The sequence below is a fragment of the Dermacentor silvarum genome, chromosome 1 (assembly GCF_013339745.2).
Source record: "Dermacentor silvarum isolate Dsil-2018 chromosome 1, BIME_Dsil_1.4, whole genome shotgun sequence".
Lineage (NCBI taxonomy): Eukaryota > Metazoa > Arthropoda > Arachnida > Ixodida > Ixodidae > Dermacentor > Dermacentor silvarum.
The window spans coordinates 266,201,874-266,224,218 of NC_051154.1; the positions used below are offsets into that span (position 1 = coordinate 266,201,874).

The 22,345-nt window shown below is 46.3% G+C and overlaps 1 protein-coding gene across 6 annotated transcripts in view; it reads left to right on the forward strand.

Annotated features, from left to right (window-relative positions):
* The window catches only part of LOC119437139 (phosphatidylcholine:ceramide cholinephosphotransferase 2), a 218,703-nt gene that overhangs the window by 180,094 nt on the left and 16,264 nt on the right, over positions 1-22,345 (forward strand). For all 6 annotated transcript variants that reach the window (XM_049660316.1, XM_037704206.2, XM_049660315.1 and 3 more), the window contains 3 exons: positions 12,696-13,279; positions 16,310-16,427; positions 18,323-18,479. In XM_049660316.1, the coding sequence (XP_049516273.1) occupies positions 12,783-13,279; positions 16,310-16,427; positions 18,323-18,479 (772 nt within the window). In that variant the 5' untranslated portion in view covers positions 12,696-12,782. The remainder of the gene's footprint in view (positions 1-12,695; positions 13,280-16,309; positions 16,428-18,322; positions 18,480-22,345) is intronic.

The window sequence follows — 22,345 nt, forward strand, 5'->3', positions numbered from 1 at the left end:
TTTGCGCACGGCAAGATATGTCAAGGACGAGTGTGCTGGGCCAGGGAAGCTAAGAAACCGCCACAACAAACAGGTGGGAGGGCAGGTAGGTGAATGACCTCGAAGTCCACGCAGAAAAAAATATATAGGAATGCTAGGCGCCGCCACGCCGTTCAAAAATCAGGTGAATGTTGAAGAGTGCGACAGTGACTGACGTAACAGAAAATAATTTTAAGAATGGGGAAGGGTGGGGGGGGGGGGGGGGGGCGGAAGCGAGCGCATAAATAGGCGTCAAGAACGAGTCGAGAGAGCGTCTCGTCAGTGCTCGATCGCTCAACACCAGACGGCCGTGGCCAGTCGCCTAGCTGAGGCTCACCTACCCCGTCGTAACACGTGCTAACTTAGATTTCTCATACATAAATGAAACATACTTTCATTTCTCTTCAGAATAAGCTGCAAATGTAAACCTTGCGCCCACGTTCATCTCCTGCGTGCACACACGTTGAAATCTGGCGCACGCACGTACGAGGAGGGGGAGGCGATAAGAAGGTGAGCGCGGCACGCAGTCGCGGGACTTCACTAGGGACATCTCCGCCTCGCAAACCTAGGGAACCGCACAAGACGAGATCTGGCAACACTGGTGTGTTCTGGTGGGGATTTAGTCGCTCCCTGGTAGACCATTAGAGTTACAGAATGGGTACCAAGAGAATGGAAGTGCAGTCGAGGACGGCAGAAAACTAGGTGGGGTGATGAAGTTAGGAAATTTGCAGGCGCAAGTTGGAATCACCTAGCGCAAGACAGGGGTAATTGGAGATCGCAGGGAGAGGCCTTCGTCCTGCAGTGGACATAAATATAGGCTGAGGATGATGATGATTCTGCCTCTTGAGTCGTGCCTGGGGTAATGGTTAGAGTAGCGAGCTTCTGTGCTGACGGTACCGTGACCGAATCCCTCCGGCAGACGTTTTTAATTATGCTTATTTATTTAATTTTATATATGTACGGGGTGATCATCTTTCATTTTTATGGAATTTTTAAGAATCGCCTGCGGCAGATAGCATAATTACTGTTCTTGAGCTGTATTATTCGAAGAGGCGGACATTATACTAGCACGAGGAATCGAAACACATATTCTACTAATTAACAATTCACTAATTTATGTATGTATTTATTCATTACTTCACGGCGCATGCTGCAATAGACGAATTGTAGCCAGTGAGCTTGCAAGAGGTATCCACTTAAAATGAATTTCCAGGATGACACCCGTCTTGAGATATTATTTTCCTTAGTGTGGGACGAAATACATAGGCGTTCCAGTTACTTTTGTGCTTTAATGCAGAAAAATGTGTCTTGTTAAAAAATAAGGTGGAACAACAGGGCATTCTTACAGCGAGTTTGATGGCGCATATCTCTGTGGCGCATATTCATATCTGATGGCGCATATTTGTAAATTGCAATATGTGCCGTAGTGTATAACTAATTCGAAATATAGTTAGTGGATTTTCGTTAATTAGTTGAGTATTTGTTTTGTCTTCTCGCACATGTCCGTCTCTCAGAATAATCCGGCTCAAGGACTAGAATTATGTTATCTGCAAGAGGCTCTTTTTAAAAATTCCGTAAAACTTAAGAATGATCGCCATGTATATCGCCACCGATGTCTCCATTTTAGTTCGCTAAGCGGCAATGAGCTGGGAACCCGACTATCAAACATCACGGCACGTAGCATCATTCTCGAAGGTATGCGTTCGCTATAGACTAATGGCATTAGATAACGAAATTGGGCTTGCACAAGGGGCACGACAGCTGTGCGAAGAGACCTATTGTGGGACAGTGGACGGGGCGGGGCGTCTAATTAGCGTTTTCAAAGGGCGCATTAATGAGGCGTAATTAGCAAAGAGCAGACAACAACACGCGTGCTTAAAACGGCGAAGGTGCGAAGCGGGGCAGAGGCACGGTCAGATGCTAAAACGAGAGCACGTGAACGAAGAGTGTAGGAGTTGAGCCGGGCGCGAGAGAGCCCGGGTGATTGTGACGGTTTGTCGTAGCGACGCGGGCTAGCAGCAGAGGCACACGTGGGAAAAGTATGTGGGCGTGTCGTGTTTATGAATCTTAGATATAATGGACCAAAGGACGGCTATTGGCTTCGTCCTGCCTGAAAAGAACCCAAGCAGAGTTTTTCGTCCGCGCCAGTGTCGCTATAACGCGATTTTTGGTTACACTCTAAGCCGCTCGGGTGTACGCTGTTTCTAAGACGCCATAACGTAAAAAAGGCATCCCACGCGACTGAACCGTATACACACAGATGCTATGTCAGTATTATCGTGCTTGTCCGCGTTTGTTCAGATGCACTGCTTTAACGAAGTCTTATGTAACTGATTAGCCCATTATGGCATGTTAAGCAAGTTAATTTCGAGGTTGCGGGTGTCATGCGAAAAACTCTCTTGTACCGCGCATTGGGTACCTCAGGTGGTAAAAATTAATCTAGAGTCCCCAAGTACGGCGTGCCTCATAATGAGATTATGATTTTGGCTGCGGCTGTGCAGAACTTTGCCCATTTAATGGCAGCACGAAGAGATTGATTGATTGATTGATTGATTGATTGATTGATTGATTGATTGATTGATTGATTGCGAAGAGAACTGCACCGTAAATCGCGTGGCTGGCACGTGAACATCGGTCAGCAGTTTGGTGAAGGAGAAGTGACAGAGAGATGACAGAGATAGAAAAGAAGAGAGTGTCACGTCAATATGGAGCTTCACTGGCGCCTGTATTGGAGCTCTAGGCCGGGATAATGTGACGATTCTATCCAAAAATGTTCCTTATCGCGATTCGCTAGTTGTTAAAATGGCGCTCCGCCTACGTTATCGCCAGCGTCAGCCGGTCATGAGCTCTGGATGCTAAGAAAGGAACAAATTCGAGCGAAAGGAATCCTTACATAATATACCGACCCCCTATAGTGGGATAAGATTTCAAAGGAGGGTGCGCTGGAAAGGGCGGAATAACGACACCGTTCCGGCATCAGCCCGAAAAAGATATGCGCGCGGCACGCGAAATTTACGCGGGACCGGAATTGTAAGCGAATTTTGTTGTTTCAAGATGCGGCAATCTGTCGGCGTCCCGCAGCAGCAGCATCTTCGCTTCTTCCTTGCGCCGCCTAAACACTCGCGATGCTTTCAACACCTGCTTCTCATCACGAAGCATGTAGCTGTGGTATTGATGGGTGTAGGACAATTCCTTGCGGAAATGCGTTTGTTTTCGTATGCAAAAGAGCGCGCTTCTTCAAAGAACGTTACCTCGATCTGCCTCCCAACCCAGGAAAGGCAATAAACAGCGTCTATAAGTGTTACCTTATAAAGGCGTTGCTCTCTTTGCACTGATCATGAACGCTATCACCGCTTTCAGCGTTGCTACAACCGCGTGATCTCACGGTAAAAGAATTGTTGTGTGTTGCATCATTCGAACAGCGCAAGCAGCCACGAGACTTGACTGCTATCTTTCGTGTTTTTTTTCGGCCATCGGTGAGGAAAGGGCCGACCATGGCCAAATCTGAGATGAGGCGGAATGTTAAAGCGGTATTTGAAACACTCATTGTATGCACTCGCTTCTTTTCTCTACGAGCGTATGCGAGTGCATGAACTGGCACATGTCGTTTATGTTACTCAACAGCATCCGTGCATTTATAGCGCTGTGATAAACTGGCAATCGTGCTGCAGCCACGAAATCAGGGAACTAATGGAAATGTATAAGCATTATACCGCTGCCCATGACCGCCCCGCACGAAACCTTGTAATCTGAGCCGCTCAATATGTTTTTGATTCGTTCTCCTGGACTAGATCGTAGCTTTATTTGAATAATTCGTCACGTGAAGAGCATGTAACGTGCATCGCGCAGAACATGTCCAGACCACTGCTCCGCATGTTGCCGGGATCCTGCTCGAGCCGCCTCGATTTCACGCTCGGCGCTTCTCCCTATGCTGCACGTAACTAATGTCGCGCTGTGTTCACGTGTACATGTATATACAAAGGCTGCGCGCGAGCGTGGCGCCCAACGGTCTGGCTAACTGAGGAGACGCGGATTCAGTGGTGTGGCGCGCAGTTCGCGATTGTTGCTGGTGTGCGATGGAACAGAAATAGAAGGCAGGGGGGGAAGGGAAGAAGAAGCGTTTTGTGTTTGGGGAGACAGGTCTGTCCCGCGTCGATTGTCGCGCCGTCATCGATCTTGCGCTGCTCCGTTTTTCGATTGGCTCCTGCAAGCTTTACTGCGCGTGACTCCGTCCGTGCAGCCGAGATCGCCGGCGCGAGTAATAATTGGTCGACACGACGTATGCGCAGGACGTGGGTTGGATGGGTACGTGAGAGTGCGGTGGGGAATTCGAGGGAGTCGGCCTCGTTGGCGCATCGCTGTGTGTGTATGTATGTGCAGCTGACGACGGCCCGCAAAGAACAGGGTCCGTCGAAGATCTATGATCGAAGAATCGTGTTCTGTTACGCTGGTGTGTGTGTGTGTGTGTGTGTGTGTGTGTGTGTGTGTGTGTGTGTGTGTGTGTGTGTGTGTGTGTGTGTGTGTGTGTGTGTGTGTGTGTGTGTGTGTGTGTGACGATGACGACAGTCGGTGTTACGGGAGGATGTTCAATATCGAACACTTCGTGGTCCTGCCACGTCGCATTGGTGTGCGGTGCATGCGGACATCTTTATGCTCTTTTGCGCTGCGGGTGATGCAATGGTAGAGAGCAGTGTCGTAAACTTTGCGCAGAACCGAAGTATACGACGCGTGTGACACGCCTGCTATATTCTGTGACCATGAGACTACGTGAAGCAGTAAGTTAAGGGAAGCAGCGGAGGGGACCCTCTAAGCGGCGTGACTATTGAGACCGCTGCCAAGCAACTACACATGCACTGCCTTCACATCAGCCTCCAGCTTGATAAATGTCCATTCAGATGTACGCCATTGCTCAGCGCGCAGACTAGAAATGCGCGAAGAAACGCTACATATAGAGCTCAGCGTGAAAGGACACTGATATCACGCGTACAGAGTTTTGCTTTTTTCATGGTGACCGTTTTTCGCCCGGCTGTCACTGTTATCGATTTGTCACTCGGCGCAAGACGCGCCTATTGATATCCGAACGTTCTCGAATGTTGCCGCGGATTATTCTAGAATATACTGCGACTCGCTTGTACATATCGCACGCGCTTTTCCCGGAGAGCAGATTTCGATGGCCCAACGGCTGTGCTTGCCGTTGTCGTTAATCGCGCTTTGAGTGCTGCTTGCTTTTCTTGGCACAAGTTCACCCAATAAAGAGTTGAATTCTTAACGCACGCTCGTGGTGGTTCTTTATTCTTCATCGTCACTACACCGTGATATATTGTACGGCCCAGTTATTGTAAAGGATAGCATTTCACGACATGGCGATCAAGTACCGAGGAGTTTACGCTGCTTTTTAATGGATCGTTCTCGTTAGCTATTAATGCTGCGCCTGCAAAGTTTCTTTCACAAAATAGTGTAGTGGCATCAACGAGCCAGTGTCCCTTCGTATGTTTAATTAGTACAAACGGAATGAAATATTTCTAGGATGAGTCCGTTCCTTCCGGCTTCACAAGAATTAACTTTTGACCCAGCATAAGCACGCTTTATACGGGGTGTTCCTATTTCTTAGCTGCACCAAATTTTTTAATAATTGCCTGTGGCAGATGGCACAATTCTAACCCTTGATCTAAATTACTCGATGAGGCGGCCATTACTTTTACGAGAAATCAAAATGATTGATTGACTAATTACCGCAATTACGTTAATTAACTTCTTAGTTACATTACGGCACATCTTTCAATCTACTAATTGTAGCTAGTATGCAAGGCCTATCGACTTAAAACGAATTCTGAGGATGGCACCGGTTTCGAGATACATGCGCCGTCAAATTTGCGGTAAAATTGCGCTGTTGTATGCATTGAAGCACAAAAGTAACTGGAACGCCAATGCATTTCTTCGGACACGTTGAAAATTATTATCTCGAAACTGGCGTATAGTCATGAGAATTCGAACTATCTCTTTCCTATCATCATGGTCATCATCAGCCTATATTTATGTCCACTGCAGGACGAAGGCCTCTCCCTGCGATCTCCAATTAGCCCTGTCTTGCGCTAGCTAATTCCAAATTGCGCCTGCAAATTTCCTAACTTCATCGCCCCCACCTAGTTTTCTGGAATGCTCGACTGCGCTTCCCTTCTCTTGGTATCCATTCTGTAAATCTAATGGTCCGCCGGTTATCCATCCTACGCATTACATGGCCTGCCCAGCTCCATTTTTTCTTCTTAATGTCAATTAGAATATCGGCTATCCCCGTTTGCTCTCTGATCCACGCCGCTCTCTTCCTGACCAGTCCATGAGGACATAGCGGGCAGCATTGATGAATTCTACAGCATTAATGAGAGGGTGGCAGTCGTCGTAATAAAGCTGAATAGGTGGTATAGAATGAAGGTAGCACAAGCCTGCGCCCCAACCTCTTTCCTATACGCGTCAAAATTTAGTTTTGCTGGATTTAATTATATACAGCACACCGTCGTCTCCCGTGCTGCCACTGGGAAAGAAATCTGCTCAGCAGTTGCGACTCGTCGAAATGTACGAGAGGCACACTGTGTACCGCTACTGTTTTCAATTGATTTTCATTTCGGCTAATCCCATATAGCGTTGTATTTAGCTCGCTCCGCCGACGAACTGCGAGCAGATCTATAGGCAAATCCTCTCGGCGCCCTCGAAGAATACTATAATGCGAACTCTCTCGTGCCATATGAGGCGTGAGAGGGTTGCTATAAGTGAAAGCCTCTACACACCATCTCTATTCTTGGCCTCCCGCGTGTTCCGGTATATATCACTAAGTGTACCGTGATGGCCTCGCCCTTTAAGTCTCAGATTTTGACCGCCCAAACGCATTTCTTCTTTTTTTTCCCCCATGTGTGCACACGCCCCGCACTCGATGTGCCTTGGCCTCTCCTCCCGCCGCTTCGAGGGGATGATCTATTATGCAGAAGCGAGCTAGCAAGCGCCGGGGAGTTCCAGGTCGTTAAGTACAGCCTAAGATGAGGGCCTATGCGGCGCCGATGCTAATTTTGGATCTTCCTTTCGATTCTAGGGATCTTGCCCCGCCGCCGTGTAGGAGAGATCGATCGCACAGGGGACGTGTCCCTTCTACAGACACGTCCCTTCCTTTTTTTTTTCCCCTCTTTTATCTTATACTAACAGAGACGAGTTGAGCATCGGAATTGAAGGGAAGATATCTCCCACTACGCAACGTACTCCCACTGCCCGCGCGTTGTATTTTTACGTTCGTGTTTTCGATACGAGTGCCGTATATAAAGGGACATTAAAAGCCCGTTTGCGTCTCGCTGAAACACTTGGCCTGTGCACGGCGATAAGGGGATGCCTCGTTTCTTGCGGCGTTTGTGAATGATTGGGGTTTGTTTTGTTTGCCATTACGCTCCGGACCGCGTAAATAGAGGAGGTTGTGGTGATTTACGCCAGTTTCCGCTGCGCTCTTGTGGTTTCAGGGAGAAAGAGGCGCAAGGCCGGAGGGGATAAAGTTGAGTGGATCTGCACTGTAGGCACACCGCGTGGATTTCAGCTGTGCACGTACGTTAGCGGCAGCCTCTTACAGTTCAGTCAAGTAGCTCTATTTGACTTAACTGAACTATAGAATGCCGGAAGACGTTCACGTCAGCATCCTCCGTATGGACCGTATGGATTTCTTGCTCTCTTTATGTGTGTGTGTGTGTGTGTGTGTGTGGGTGTGTCAGGGGGGGGGGGGGAGGGGGGGGAGGGCACTGTCTTATGTTGTTCAAACTTCCGTGCAACAGCTGATGTCGGAGAAAGATGCCATATACCAACATTAAATCACTGGGAGGGCGCATCCGATATAGCGTCTATGGCTTGCATGGTCTGCTTCATTAGCTGTCATGTTGGCATTACCTGCCTATAGAGAACTCATATGCGCCCTTTAACTTACTCTTCGGTATACGTGTTTCCCGCGAGTGCACTGTACGTCCTCCGTGCGTAGACCATGTGCCAAGCAAGCATAATTTGTCCGATCTCTTCTGCTGCGTGGCCAGCGCTCAAAGAGTCCAAGCGCATTAACTCGTCAGCATGGTGCACACGACGGTCTTTTTCAGAGTCACAGTGACACTAACGCGTCGTATACGTAAACAGTTGATTTTAACGAATAGGCGTAACATAACTGACACGCTCACAGGAACTTGTTGCTGGGTCGTATACAGGGTGTCCCAGTTATCACGCAGCACGATTTAAAAAAAAGAGGAACGGCGTTACGCGAAGCAAACCTAGTGCGTATTGTTTCCAGTGCAGTGGAGTAGCCGCCAGTAATTTTTTGTCACTGAGATTTAATTAGCTAGTTGTAATTAATTGTCTAACTCGAGAAGTACTGTCCTAATTGTCAAAGTGTCAATGAGAAAATTGTAGAGCAACATGAAAACCTCCCGATACAGCTTTCTGTTGCTCAGTACGTGCTACATAAAAGTGTTTTTCCGAGCGTGAAAGGAGCCCGCGAATGGAAAGGAGCGACCAGTCGCGCGGCAATTCTGCGTGTATTCGCAGACTATATGTATGTATGTCTTCCTGCAGGCGGCTCCCTGTGTGAGCGCCCCTACGTAACGCATTTTTCGTGTTTTAGGCGGTGGTGAACTCGGGAATTGTATTTCGCTTTGTCTCGTGTTCATTAGCAGAGAAGACAAAAGTGGAGACGCGCCCGGGTCTGAATGCCCGACTGCCACTTCATGACGGCGCCCCGTGCTTTCGGTGGGCATCGTAAGCGTCGCACAACGAGGACCTTGCGTCAGGCGACTGATTCGCGCGCGAGGCGAAATAAAGGGCCGCTGGTTCGGGCGAGCGCGCGCTGTCGGTCGGCTGGCCGGCCGGGGGCTATTTCCCGGCGCCGTGCAAAACAAGCCGCGCCACGCGGTCGCACTAAAAATACCGCACGCTCCGTGGCCGGCTTGTTCGGCGGCATCACAGCAAGTGCGGCGCAGCTTCCGACGCGGCAGGGTGAGTGCGATGGTCGCGCAACTGTTGTTACGGCGCGCGCGGTTCATTCATTCGTTCGATCGCTGCGAACATTTCCTTTTGGAAGCGGCACTTCACTGCACACGTTGTCGTCGCTCTTGCGTGGCGAGAGGGCACATCTGCTCCGATTTCGATGGGGGCTTTCCGGTAGGAATGTTATTCCGTCCGACTTGGAAAGCATGAGGCGGTCGCTGCTGCCGCTGCAAATGTGATCCCGCACAGGCTTGCGTTACGCGTTCGTGCGCCACGGTGCTGCTATTGGAATTGTTTCTTTTCACCTCGGGATAGGTTGTATATAGAACGTTGTACTCAAGCGTTTATTTGTGTGTCTGTCAGTGCAAACCAAACATTTCTCTTTAACGCCGCGACCCGAGGTTGCTGCGTGCGGCTTGCGCGAGCCAAGTGGCGAAGCTCTCTTCGAGTGACGCAGCGGAAAATCTGTTTGGGCCACTCGCGGGGGTGAGCGAATCGGAAAGCGAATTGGGCCGCGTCATCACGACAGCATTATAGCGCGCGCCGTCAGGCTTGGCCTATATGAAATCATTTCATATTGGCCATAAAATGGATATGTCGTCCGCATTATCTTGTTTTATTATTATTATTATTATTATTATTATTATTATTATTATTATTATTATTATTATTATTATTATTTGTACTTAACAGAATATCGGGTACACCGGTAATGGCAATTTTTCGCGAAAAGTCTATTGGCGCTTTACAACTTTCTAATTAGATGCCATAGTCAGTGGTTAAAAGATTAATTCAAATCAATTAATTAGTCAGTTACAAAGTAAAAAATAGTTTCACTTGAGCTACGCGGTCTCATCTTTGCGCAAAATGAGGGTGCTTTTATTCCAAGTTCCGTTATTCTTGCTCAAAACCGAATTGACGGGGGGCCTGCTTCGAAGAACTTTCAAACTGACAAAAAAAAAAAAAAAAGTGCAGCATACATCGGTCGTGTCCTTGGCTTCCACAGAGGCGATTCCTGCCAAACGGCGCTGCGTTTTTACGACAGGCAATTATTGCACTGAAAGTGCCCTCGCGTGACAAACGGCCGCTCGCCTTAATACGATTGATTTCAGCGAGGTTATAGCACCAGTTTTGACCCGTCCCTGAATTGTTAGTATAGCAGGTAGGTTAGTCGTGGGTGTGCAACCCCCGAGAACCTTTCTCACAAATTCTGTCGCGCGGTAGTCTCTCATGACTTACCCTTTTGTATACGTTATGTGGTCGACGGTGGCACATTGCGCTTGCTTTATAAGAACTTGTCGCCGTGCTCGCATCATAACTCACGGTTCCGTTTTTAGACGCCGTGGGTCGATCGCGCGCCCCGGTTACATCCTTCCGACATCGTCGTCATGCGCCATTGTCCGCGCACAATTAACATGCACCATTTCTTAATTAACTGGACACCGTTAACGTGCATATGCACCATTTTCTGGGCTCCGAAGCGAGGCCATCTATTTTCTGCCCGTCGAGACCCATAGCCGTTTCAATAAATTGACGCAGGATTGCAAATGGATTGAAAGCAGCTGGGGCTGTATTGAACGGTATAAGTGAAATATACGGTGCATAGAGTTCTGGGAAATTCATTAGTTCTCCGGCATGGAGTGCGCACCATTCACTTACTCGCTTTTGTTGTCTGCAGTCATTTCTGGCGGTTTTGACAGTGTTCACAGTAGGGCATGTGTCACTATAATAAAAAAGCCCAACTAAAACGAGAGTGTGTTGCACTCAACAACGTGGCTCGAGCGAGTCTGAAGCCGTGGCTTCTGCAATTCATATATACCTGGTGGTCAAAATTAAGCTTCACGGAATTTTTAAAAATCGCCTGTGGAAGGTAGCATAATTCTTATCGTTGAGCTGGATTATCCGAAGAGGCGGACATTAGTAGCACGAGAAATCAACACATATTCAACTAATTAACACAAATCCACTCATTAACTTCTTAGTTAATTACTTCACGAGACACATTGCAATTTACAAATTGTAAATTGCAAATGTGAATAGTTGACCCGTAAAAGAGCGAGGGATTCTGGGGTGCGCTGTCGGCTGTTTCCGGTTCGAGGCAGCGCAGCCGCCGCCACCGCTTCGTCGTTGAAGGCTATTGATGCGCTTGCAGTCCGGCTTTGTCACACTCGAAGATAACGCGGTTGCAGGCACCTGACAAAACCATGGTCGGCTGTTCAGCCGTTGGCTGCTCAAATTCAAGCGTTAAAGGCAAACGCATGTAACTACTGCCTTGCAGCATCCATTGCTGAGTCAGATGTGCACAAGCATCAGAGGCATATGACTGCCACTTCCAAAACTGTAACAGGGCAGAGACCATCAGTGAACAGAAAGAAAAAGAACGTACAGTACCACTTATCAGGCGGCGATGAGCTGCATGTGTAAGGGCCGACACGGAATGATTCCCCAATGTATCTTTCTCTAACATTGACTCAAGCAACCAGAACTATTTCAGTACTCGCATGCACATATAGAGGTATTATGACACATGGTTCAATTTCAATTCCAGCACCAACTTCATAGACCAAATCTTCATGACATTAACCGGGCAGCGCGCGCGGGCGAGCTTCTCAGTGCGCGCTTTCTGCTACTCACCGAACATCGCAGCCCCAACGCCGTAGCAGAAATTTTCCTCGCAGAAGTGCTTGCTACACACCCGAGTTGTAGCCGATGGCTGCTTGCCGGTTCTAAGTTTCGCAATCCAAACTACACGCAGCTTCTTGGCCTGCGGGTTCGTGTGAAGGCTGACACGGCTCCGTTGCGTTCGCGTCCGGCAATGCAGTACCGAGCAATAAGCCTACCATGTCGGACGCCTTCAAAGGCAGCCGCTACCTATAATAGTGCTTTCAAGTGTTGTCAAGCAAGTGTTGTCAAGCGGGAAAACATCCACACTTAATCAGAACCGTAGTGCAGGTGGGACTATCGTTTTCAGCTCGCTTCGGCGCTTCCGATGCAGACGACGCGGCCGCTGTGTCCATGTGATCCCTCATAGCACGTCACGCCGACGGTGGCGCCAGCTTTTCCAGTGGTGGAGTTCGCCCCAATCTTCCAGAAGCGCGACCTTGTAGCGGCAGTATCGATTCAGAAAGCGAACCGTTCGCTCACTCTCGTGATTGGTCAGAATGGCGCTTTTACTGACGACATCGTAATTAATGCTGTTAACTCCAGGAGTCGTATGGCATATTTTGCCATCTACTCGGAAAAACTAGCCATTTTTATGCTCCGAAAACACTTATGGCTGCTCCAAAGTGGCATTTCTTCTGTTCCGAAATCTGCGCCAAAAAGTAAAATGTCACTTCCATCACTGGAACTGTTATAAGACCGCACCCAAGTTTTGCCGTTCCCGGATGCGTCTTCCGGTATTCCTGCGTAGTACTGTACGTTTATGATAGTACGTGTCCGCACCTCTATTGGATAAGCTATTGCGCATGGTGCCTCTTAAATCACCAATAAGGTCATGTGTATTTGTCTAGCACCAGCAGAGCCCTACATTTGGCCTCAGTGCGGACAAATAACAGCACACAGAGTACGGGATTACTTAGACGATTCTGAAGTATTCAAAGCACCACTAATGTGTCAGCTGCGTTGTAAACAGAGGCAACCGCCGCGAAAGAAAATGCAAGTGTCACTTTCCTTGTGCGCAGGCGTGCTACCACCGCCAGGGCGAGCAAGGCACCGGTGCGATGCGCGGAGGAGACCGCTGGCGCTAGGCGGCGGCGGGCTGACGCCCCATGATTCAGGTGATGGACACCACATTGTCGGCGACAGGTGCCGAGGGCCAGCCGCTGCTGTGCAACGGCGCGGCCTCGGGCGCCTCATCCGGTGTTGGTGGTACCTCGGGCCTGCACCACTCGTGGCCCGAACACCATGCCAGCTGCGACGAGTATCGCAATCGGCGCGACAAGAATGGCGACCTGCTCGCGTGCGACACAGTCATCAGCATCGGTGCGGCAGCCTCCCCCGTTGAGCGTGGCGGCGAGCCGCGGCTGTTGCAGGAGAAATGGAAGACCCTGGTGGCCTTCACCTTCCTGTCGGCCAACCTAATCCTCAACCTGACGTGCTTGGCCTACGTGCACGAGCGCATCCCGGACCGAGCGAAGTACCCGCCGCTGCCGGACGTCTTCTTTGACTACTTCCCGCCGCTTGACTGGGCGCTTGACGTGTCCGAGTCCATCATCATATTCTGCATCTGGTCCACGCTTGGCTTGCTGCTCATACACCGCTACAGGTGCGCACGCGCGCCGTATTGGCGTGTCTTTAGATGCCAGAGTGAATGTGCCAGTCCATTGAATTATAAATTGAGCCGTCAGAAGCGTGGAAACTTAAGACTTAAAAGTTGGTACAGACGCATGTTGGAAGTCAGCTCAAAGAAACAAAGCGCGTAAGGAGGAGGGAATTTCAGTTCTGACTTGTGCCCATCCCTCTTATGAGCTTGTTTCCAACACATTATTACGACGTAAGCATATATTTTGGTGATCACCTGCCGTATCGCAAGCTTGAAATGCACATGCACTTCGAAAATGCCCACACTGATTGAATGGTGGCATTTCGTGTGTGCGCGTGTGCGTACGTGCACGCCTGCTTCACTGTCGAGTCTCATATTTTGTTTGGACATTAACATAAAGTGAAAGAAGCTCGCATGAAAGATCTGATATTTTTATGTACATGTACCGATTAGTGATGCATTTGTATTTAGGAAGTATACTCGCTTATGCAGGCCACAAAGAGAATGTGCGGTATGTGCAAAGAATGGTCTTGCATCTTGTCTTACGTTTAAGTTGCTTTACCATATTTCTTGCAACATATGGAGCAGTATACCTTGCGAAATCTGTTGCTGTTAAGCCAGCGTGAGCATGCAGTGGAATGCAATAGAAGCTGTCCACATTGCAATCTAAATCATGATCTATTTCAAGACAGAGCTTCTCACTAGTCAACTGTTCTCTAATGGATAATGAATTGAGTACTTGCAATGAGGCTTCTGAAGACAGTTTATTAAGGATGTGCAAATCTTCGAAACTTTCAAATAATGAATTGAATGTTGCCCTATTTGATTCATTACGTGAATAGAATAGTCACGATATTAAAATTGGAACATTTTTCTAATAGTTTTCAGAGCCTTCACATTGCCAGCTATATGATCAAACATGAAACTAAAGCAAAAATGAAGCAAACTTCACCTAAAAAATTCTGGGGTTTTACGTGCCAAAACCACCATCTGATTATGAGGCACGCCATAGTGGGGGACTCCGGAATAATTTGGACCACCTGGGGTTCTTTAACGTGCACCTAAATCTAAGTACACGAGTGTTTTCTGCATTTCGCCCCCATCGAAATGCTGCCGCTGTGACCGGGATTCGGTCCCGCGACCTCGTGCTCAGTAGCCCAACACCATAACCACTGAGCAACCATGGCGGGTTGCAAACTTCACCTCTGCCACTGTGAGCATAAGGAATGGGAATTTTTTAGTGTCCTGTGTCACTTAAGTATCCAGAATTTCCCAACTAAACCACTATTATTTGCATTCAAATTTCGCTCATGCATTGCATTCGGCAGTAAGTTTTGTTTGCTTCTATATTTATCGATGCTGCAACTGTGTTTTCTTGGGATTAAATCTGTATACACTCACTTGCAACAATATTTGATATTATAGTGGCACCATCTTCAGTGACCATTCCAACTAAAAAAAAAAGTGTTTTCTTCGCCCTACCGTTCCTGCAGTAAACATGCATTCACGTTTTTTATTCATGAAGGTATCAGATTTACCAGATTTCCACTAGCACTGCCAGTTTTTTTCCTCATGGTGCTAGCTTCCGGTTCAACCCACACACCAGCATGCCATTTGCTGGTTTTCCAGTTCGCTTGAAATTGGCACATTATGAACTGCGTCACAAGTGCTCTGTCAGGTGCTCAAGCACAACCACTGATCTCTACATTAGGGGGCCGGATAGCGCATCGAGCGCCATCAACTGAAGCCACTGAAGTAAGCTCCTTTGTCCCGGAAGTCGGCAATTTGACACTTTCTAGCGACACTTCGCCTGCATGGCAGCTTGGCATCTTTTTTTTTCCGTCCCCTAAGATACCTGCTCAATTTGGCATAAACTATACCCAAGAAGGCGGGAGATGTCTTCTGGATAGACATCAAAAAGTGGTCATTACCGTGCCGACAGCGTCACTAACATGAGCGGTGCGCACTGGAAACACTGGCGATTGAGAAAACGCATTATGAAAGAAAAAGTATATAGCATAGGGGTTCAGATTATCATAATAGCCCTTGCCAGACGTAAAGCGACAACACCACCCCCTAAAACGCAGTAAACCACGAGGAAAAATTGTTACGGCCACAATATTATCCGACCAAGCGCACTAGTAAGTGAAGCATGCGCCATACTTCCGGAACAAGCCGCTGCACGATGCTGCATTTCCGATGGCTTAACCTGCAGCCGGCTCGGCGAAGTGGCATCCAGCAAAATATAGTACAGGTGCTACAACAGACAATTGTCTCAAACGAATTCATTGTTAATTCCTCAGACTCTCCTTAATTATGCACTAGTATTAAATAAAGCATTATGTATTTTCTTGCCATCTAGGCTTCTACATGTTGCTGGGTGGTTTGTAAGCTAGTAATTTACATGCCTTACATCATTTGCATTTATGTCATGACATGCCTTAAATCATTTGCAACAACAGCATAAATACTCTTAAGTGTACCAATTGTTGTATAAATCCTTTCACTTAATTTGAGTCATGCAATGTTTGTACTCGGCGTGTTGCCACGTTATTTTATTTTAATTTTGTTTGCATTTTTTGCCTACAGTAGTTTTCATAAAAAGAATGCACACCCCCTTGCCCATCTTCTCGTTGCCAGTTTTTTTTGCGCGGTGCAGGTGGCACCCGTACTTAGCAAGGCAAGAATTGCCATTACATTTACATATCTATATATGTGATCCTGAGTTACATTGAAGAAAATGCCACCACAGGCATCTTTTCCTGCAAAGAATTTGATTCATAGACTGATTTTGCCATACCCATTCATACCTATAGTTTTAAATGGCTTTTTGCATTTGCATTTATTTGGCTTGCTTGTTTCTTTGCCTGCATACACTTGTGCAGCTTTGAAAGCTTCCCGAAACACTGCCTTCAGCATATATTTCCAGCTTGTTCAGGGAAGTGCTCTGTATGATCTCGGTCCTTGTTTTAATCATGACTTTCTCAGTTTTATTTTGTACTAATATCCTTCTTGTGCATGGGCCTCTTACAGGTGGATTGTCCTGCAACGCGTTTTCTTCATTATGGGTCTTTTATACTTTATGAGGAGTATAACAATGTTTGTCACTCAAGTCCCTGTTGCAAGTACAACGTACTACTGTTCTCCAAAAGTAAGTGGTACCTTAGAACTTCTGTTAGTGACTCCTTCAGCAGTCTTATCAAGTTAGTTTTAGGCCTGCTAGACTTATTATCACACATAAACGACAGACAGTACCACAGGAACAGCATTCATAACTCTCACCAATATTGGGGAACCAGAAGTTCCGAAGCCTAATGTGTTTTGTATGCTTTTGTAAGACCTGAAGAGGAATTGCAAAGTCAGATTTTGGAGGTTTAATTTCAGGGCCATAAGAACAGCATTTGAAGAATGGGAAGGCAAAAAGGAATGGAGGCATTGGTTACTTGCCCTTTGTAATGCTATTCAGCCGCTTCGCTCGCATGAACAAAATCTGCGCACTTTTAGGTCATTTTAGTGTGTGTTATGAGTAGCTTTTCAGCCACTATAGCTCTCAGTGCTTCTCTTTATTGGCTTATTGGCACACTGTTTTAAGCATAATATGTGGACCCTTCAAAATCGTACAATTTGGATATGAAAGAGGTGCATATCTATGACATTATTCCGTGGAATTAACATGATACATACATTTTAGCTGAAAAGTATATTTTTGTTGCACCACTTGTTAGGAGCTATGCAAATAAATCAGCAAAGTGGTGTTTCTCAAACTGGATCACGATCTTCAGGTAGCTTTAGCAGGATCAACAGGGGATTACAAAACACCTCAGGGGTTTGACTGTATGAAGGAAAAATAAGTAGAAGCTGCAGTTTGGTCAAGTATGGCATGAGAGCATCTGTTCACTATGAAATCAATGAATTTCCTCATACTTGATCAGTGAATAAAAATGCGAACTTGGTATCCATGTGGAGCGATCAATGAAATTATAGGCTGCCACTTAACATCGAGTGCAAACGGATCGTAGCTTTGCCAAAACTATTTTGAAAACCTGCAAGAATAGAAAAGCCCACTCTAGCCACTTAAGTCATTATATTTCTGCAATGGCTTTTAGTGTTATCAGTTAACTCTTGTGACTCTTACCTTGTAACATTCAAATAAAATATCGGCAGGATTGTCAACCTATTTGTGTGCGTGTTTTGAATTGAAGTTGGTGGAGTGGTATTTGTATGCACTTAAACAATGCTGATGGCAGTGTGAGAGGTTTGTGGAAACAAGAAACAGGCTACAAGCAGGTAAACCCCCCTTTCCTAGAAATCAACATCAGGCAGAAGACGCCCGCTAAAATCAAGTTCTGGGGCCATATATTCTAAGGATTGTTTGCCTTTGATTTTATTCCTTTCTGTCATCCGTTGGGCTGAGTGGCCGACTATGGCAATAATGGTAGAGTATCTGGAAGTGAGCCAATGACAAATGAGAAAAAGAATGGAGAATGATAGCAATTGCTCCAAATTATGGCTCCTGGCCACATGTTTGCATTTGGGGATCACAGGGCACTAGATTTTGGGCAGCGCTTCATTACAAAATTAAAATAAAATAATGGAATTTGGCTTTCACTTTAGACTCTGAAAATTGTTAGTTACAATGTTATGACAAGCTTGTAATGAATAAATGAACTTCCTAAGCTTAAAAGTGAAAGAGAAAATTGTCATCCACTCTAAAGTAGAGTGAAGCTACAAAGTAACCTGTACAAGTTTCCCAGAAAGTTTTGCCGTTGAAAAATTTACACGGGTTCAGGGGCAAGGACAAGGGCAGTTATGGGGCTTTCTTTGTGAGAAACTCGAATGTGTGTCCTTTGTAGCTTTTTGGTTATTTTATGGTGGATGATGGTATTTCGTTTCATGGAACCTTCTCTGCCTTGCAGATGTGCTTGTAAAACTTCAAATTAGTGATGGAAACTAGGGCAAAGGTAGTTAGCATGTTCACTGTAGCAAGCTGAACTGAAGTGTAGTACACATTCTCATTTTTATTTTCCACTTGTATTTTTCTTACAGGCAAATAGCACAAATCCGCTACTAATAATGAAACGGGTTGCCCAGCTGCTGAGTGGATTTGGACTGTCTATAAATGGGCAGCACACGTTCTGTGGAGACTACATCTACAGTGGGCACACAGTCATTTTAACTCTTGCTTACCTCGTTGTCAGGGAATGTAAGTAGACAACATTAAACTATACCTTGAATATGTGATGCATGCATGCACCTAATTCACTCTGTTGTTCTTGCGTCAGTGTGAATGTATTTTGCTGTCAGTGCTTCACTCTGATATTTGACGGCTTTCTGCCTGTAGCGGAGCCCGAAAATATCAATGTACCAGAATTCCCATTTTACCACAGGCTCGTGGGCCGTGCGAAAGTATGATGCAGAATTTTGTTTGAGGATGTATTATTAACCTCTTCTGTCGCTGTACACAGAACTCTGTTTAGCCCTTTGCCGTCATAAGCCTTTACCCAGTTTGCGGTCGTTCCGGTCAGAAGCCATTCTGCGCATTTTGGGTGCCATGCAGAAAAAATGCTCTAGTACACAAACACATGTTAGGGGATTTATTTGAGAAACATTTCTCTATACCCTTGGCTGTCACATCGGTACTTCAGCACAGTATTGAGCATAGTCGCAGGTGATCACCACACGAAACGTCGCCTCCTGGGTCATCACAGTTAGTGTCTTCTGACATACTGTCATCCGAGCACGTTTGATGACCATCTGAAGGCGCCACATAGTCCTCCTCGGCACTAAAATCATCATCGGACTCGCTAAACTTGCGCGAGTCCCGTCCATGAAATGTTCGCGCAGAAAACGTCGCCATCCGGTCAGCAGTACGCGCTACAATTTGCACGTGAAAATCTCTTTCCTTGCAAAAAGTGCTGCCCTCAACTGTAGACAACAAAAAACTGCAATTTGTAATTGAAAACACTGCTGAGAGATCATGCAACCTACCCAAATAAACAGAGAATGCGAGCAAACGCGTGCGTTGGACGCTTCCCGACATGTGACCGGAGCCGATATTTTCGCATGACGGCGTGGGCCCGACACATGACCGCAAAGGGTTAGATTTGTTGAACATAGTACTTTTGAGAACTAATATACTGTCCTCCCGAAGACTGTGACATCGTATCACCCATCGAATTCTGGACATTATCATCATCATCGGCCTATATTTATGTCCACTGTAGGACGAAGGCCTCTCCCTATGATCTCCAATTACCCCTGTCTTGCGCTAGCTGATTCCAACTTGCGCCTGCAAATTTCCTAACTTCATCACCCCACCTAGTTTTCTGCCATCCTCGACTGCACTTTCCTTCTCTTAGTATCCATTCTGTAACTCTAATGGTCCATCAGTTATCCATCCTACGCATTACATGGCCTCCCAGCTCCACTTTTTCCGCTTAATGTCAACTAGAATACCGCCTATCCCCGTTTGTTCTCTGATCCACACTGCTCTCTTCCTGTCTCTTAACGTTGGGCCTAACATTTTTCGTTCCGTCGCTCTTTGTGCGGTCCTTAACTTGTTCTCGAGCTTCTTTGTTAACCTCCAAGTTTCTGCCCCATATATGTTAGCACCGGTAGAATGCAATGATTGTACACTTTTCTTTTCAACGACAGTGGTAATCTCCCAGTCAGGATTTGGCAATGCATGCCGTATGCACTCCAACTCAATTTTATTCTTCTGTAAATTTCTTTCTCATGATCAGGGTCCCCTGTGAGTAATTGACCTAGATAAATTTACTCCTTTACAGACTCTAGAGGCTGACTGGCGATCCTAAATTTTTGTTTCCTTGCCAGGCTATTGAACATTATGTTTGTCTTCTGCATATTAATCTTCAACCCCACTCTTGCGCTTTCTCGGTTAAGGTCCTCAATCATTTGCTGTAATTCGTTCCCATTGTTGCTGAATAGGACAATGTCATCTGCAAACCGAAGGTTGCTGAGATATTTGCCATTGATCCTCACTCCTAAGCCTTCCCAGTCTAATTGCTTGAATACTTCTAAGCATGCAGTGAATAGCATTGGAGAGATTGTGTCTCATTGGAGAGATGTGGACATTATACAGTGGGCTTGAATTATCAGTTGGTTTGTGGGCTTCCCTGAGCTGCCCCATTTTTCTTCTGGAAGATATTGCTTAGTAGCTACTCATGGCAAACCAGTTAAACTTCCTAAAAAAATTAGACAACCTGCATGTGAGATATGCCATAAGCATCTGACAGTCGGCCACATACTACTACTGATATCCATAACTTGTCTGAAAGTTCAATCAAAATGCAAGTCATACTTCTAAGGATTTTGCCAAAAGCAGGTACTTTTTCATCCATCTGTAATAACCGGAGAGAATGTTATTGTGTCTCAGGTCACTATTTTTCAGTCTTTAGAAGAGCATTGTTTTTTACACCAACTCTGAGCTCACATTATCTTCATATCTCTTTTTATGATCTCATTAACTCTCACCTCATCTCAGAAAGGGAAGGAAGAAAAAGCAGAGAGGTTAATGAGACTGTCAAGTTTGCTACCCTGAGCTGCCCCATCTTTCTTCTGGAAGATATTGCTTAGTAGCTACTCATGGCAAACCAGTTAAACTAATAAACATGGTGTAGCAAACTTGACAAAGTCTCGTTAACCTCCCTGCTTTTTCTTCCTTCCCTTTCTCTCTTTATGATCTATCTTTTAACCTTTTGTGGCACATCATAGCGTCATTCCCTTTTTCATCATGAAAACCCACATAACTAATGTGTAGTGGCTGCTCGCAATGGCCGCCAAGGAAGATGACAATCAGCCCGGCGCGAGCTTAGAGTGCTTCAGGCTACCAGGCCAGGAAAGCATGCTGCTTCTCTGGCCAGCCACCACTGGACATCACCGCCGCTCACAATAAAAGGTAGTCAGCTGGCACATGTCTGCCTTTTATTATGGCAGCGATTAGCAGTGGCGGCCGGTCAGCGGAGCAGCTTGCCACCATCCTGACCCGTTCAGTGGTAGCGGTAACAAACTTTTGTACAAGCTGGAAAACCTTTCTTCTCAGTTCGTTCATGTTTGAAGCACTGCTGTACAACTTATTCAGCTGCTGCTTTAGACAAGTTCTTCACTCCTAGTATGTCATCAAAAAAAGTAGAATTACATGCAGCTAGATGTTCACCTCAAAATATACGCTAGTTGTTTTCAAACTTGCTTGTTCAGTATTATTAAATATTGTTCCAGGGTGGAAACAGATTTTTGGTTGCACCATGTGGGGCTGCAAGGGAAAATTTTAGATTCATTGAAGTGATTATGTAAAGTTGTTAATGTTTTGAAAATAAATTTTGTTCTCCTTATTTAAGCAGAAAAATTAGTACAGCAGGCTCTGGGTAATTAAAACATGTTCTAGTGCAACTACCAGTTAAACAGAATGCATCTGTTGACATTGACATTGGCAGTTTCATAGCAGAAATTTTTATTTACTTCACTTATGCTGAAACCTTCGTTTTGTCAAGTTTGGCCAAACATAACTGGAACGAAAAATTTTCTGAATACGACAAATCTGTAATGGTGCATCCAGACTAAGTACCGAATCCGGATTTGCAAGGCCGGACGGCGTATCACGTGACCTCACATCAGCGATTTGCCTCGTCCGCACCTCTTCCGTGAGCCGCGCGGACGAATAACGCCAAGCCGTTTTTCACATCTGGATTCTGGCGGGGTAAAGCTGCAGCTTTAACTTATAAACACGCAGTGTCTGGCAACCAGTACACTTCTCCTGCTTGAGGACAGCCGTATTGCAGTCAGCATCAGTACTTTGTTTGCTGGCGCCTGGTTTCAGTGCTTCGTAGCTCCTGGTTTCGTTCACTTCTATGAACAATGAATTTGTTCAATGACGGCGCCTTTTATTTCATCCACATCGTGGAAGAGTTTCCCACTTTGTAGGACCTCAGCCGTGCAGGTTATGCGGACACCGTCACAATTAGGTAATAGTGACTCTCTCCTGCAATGCAAAAAAAAAAATCTTAATCAACTGCTCGCTAACAGACTACAAAAAAGTAGGATGTGTACAAA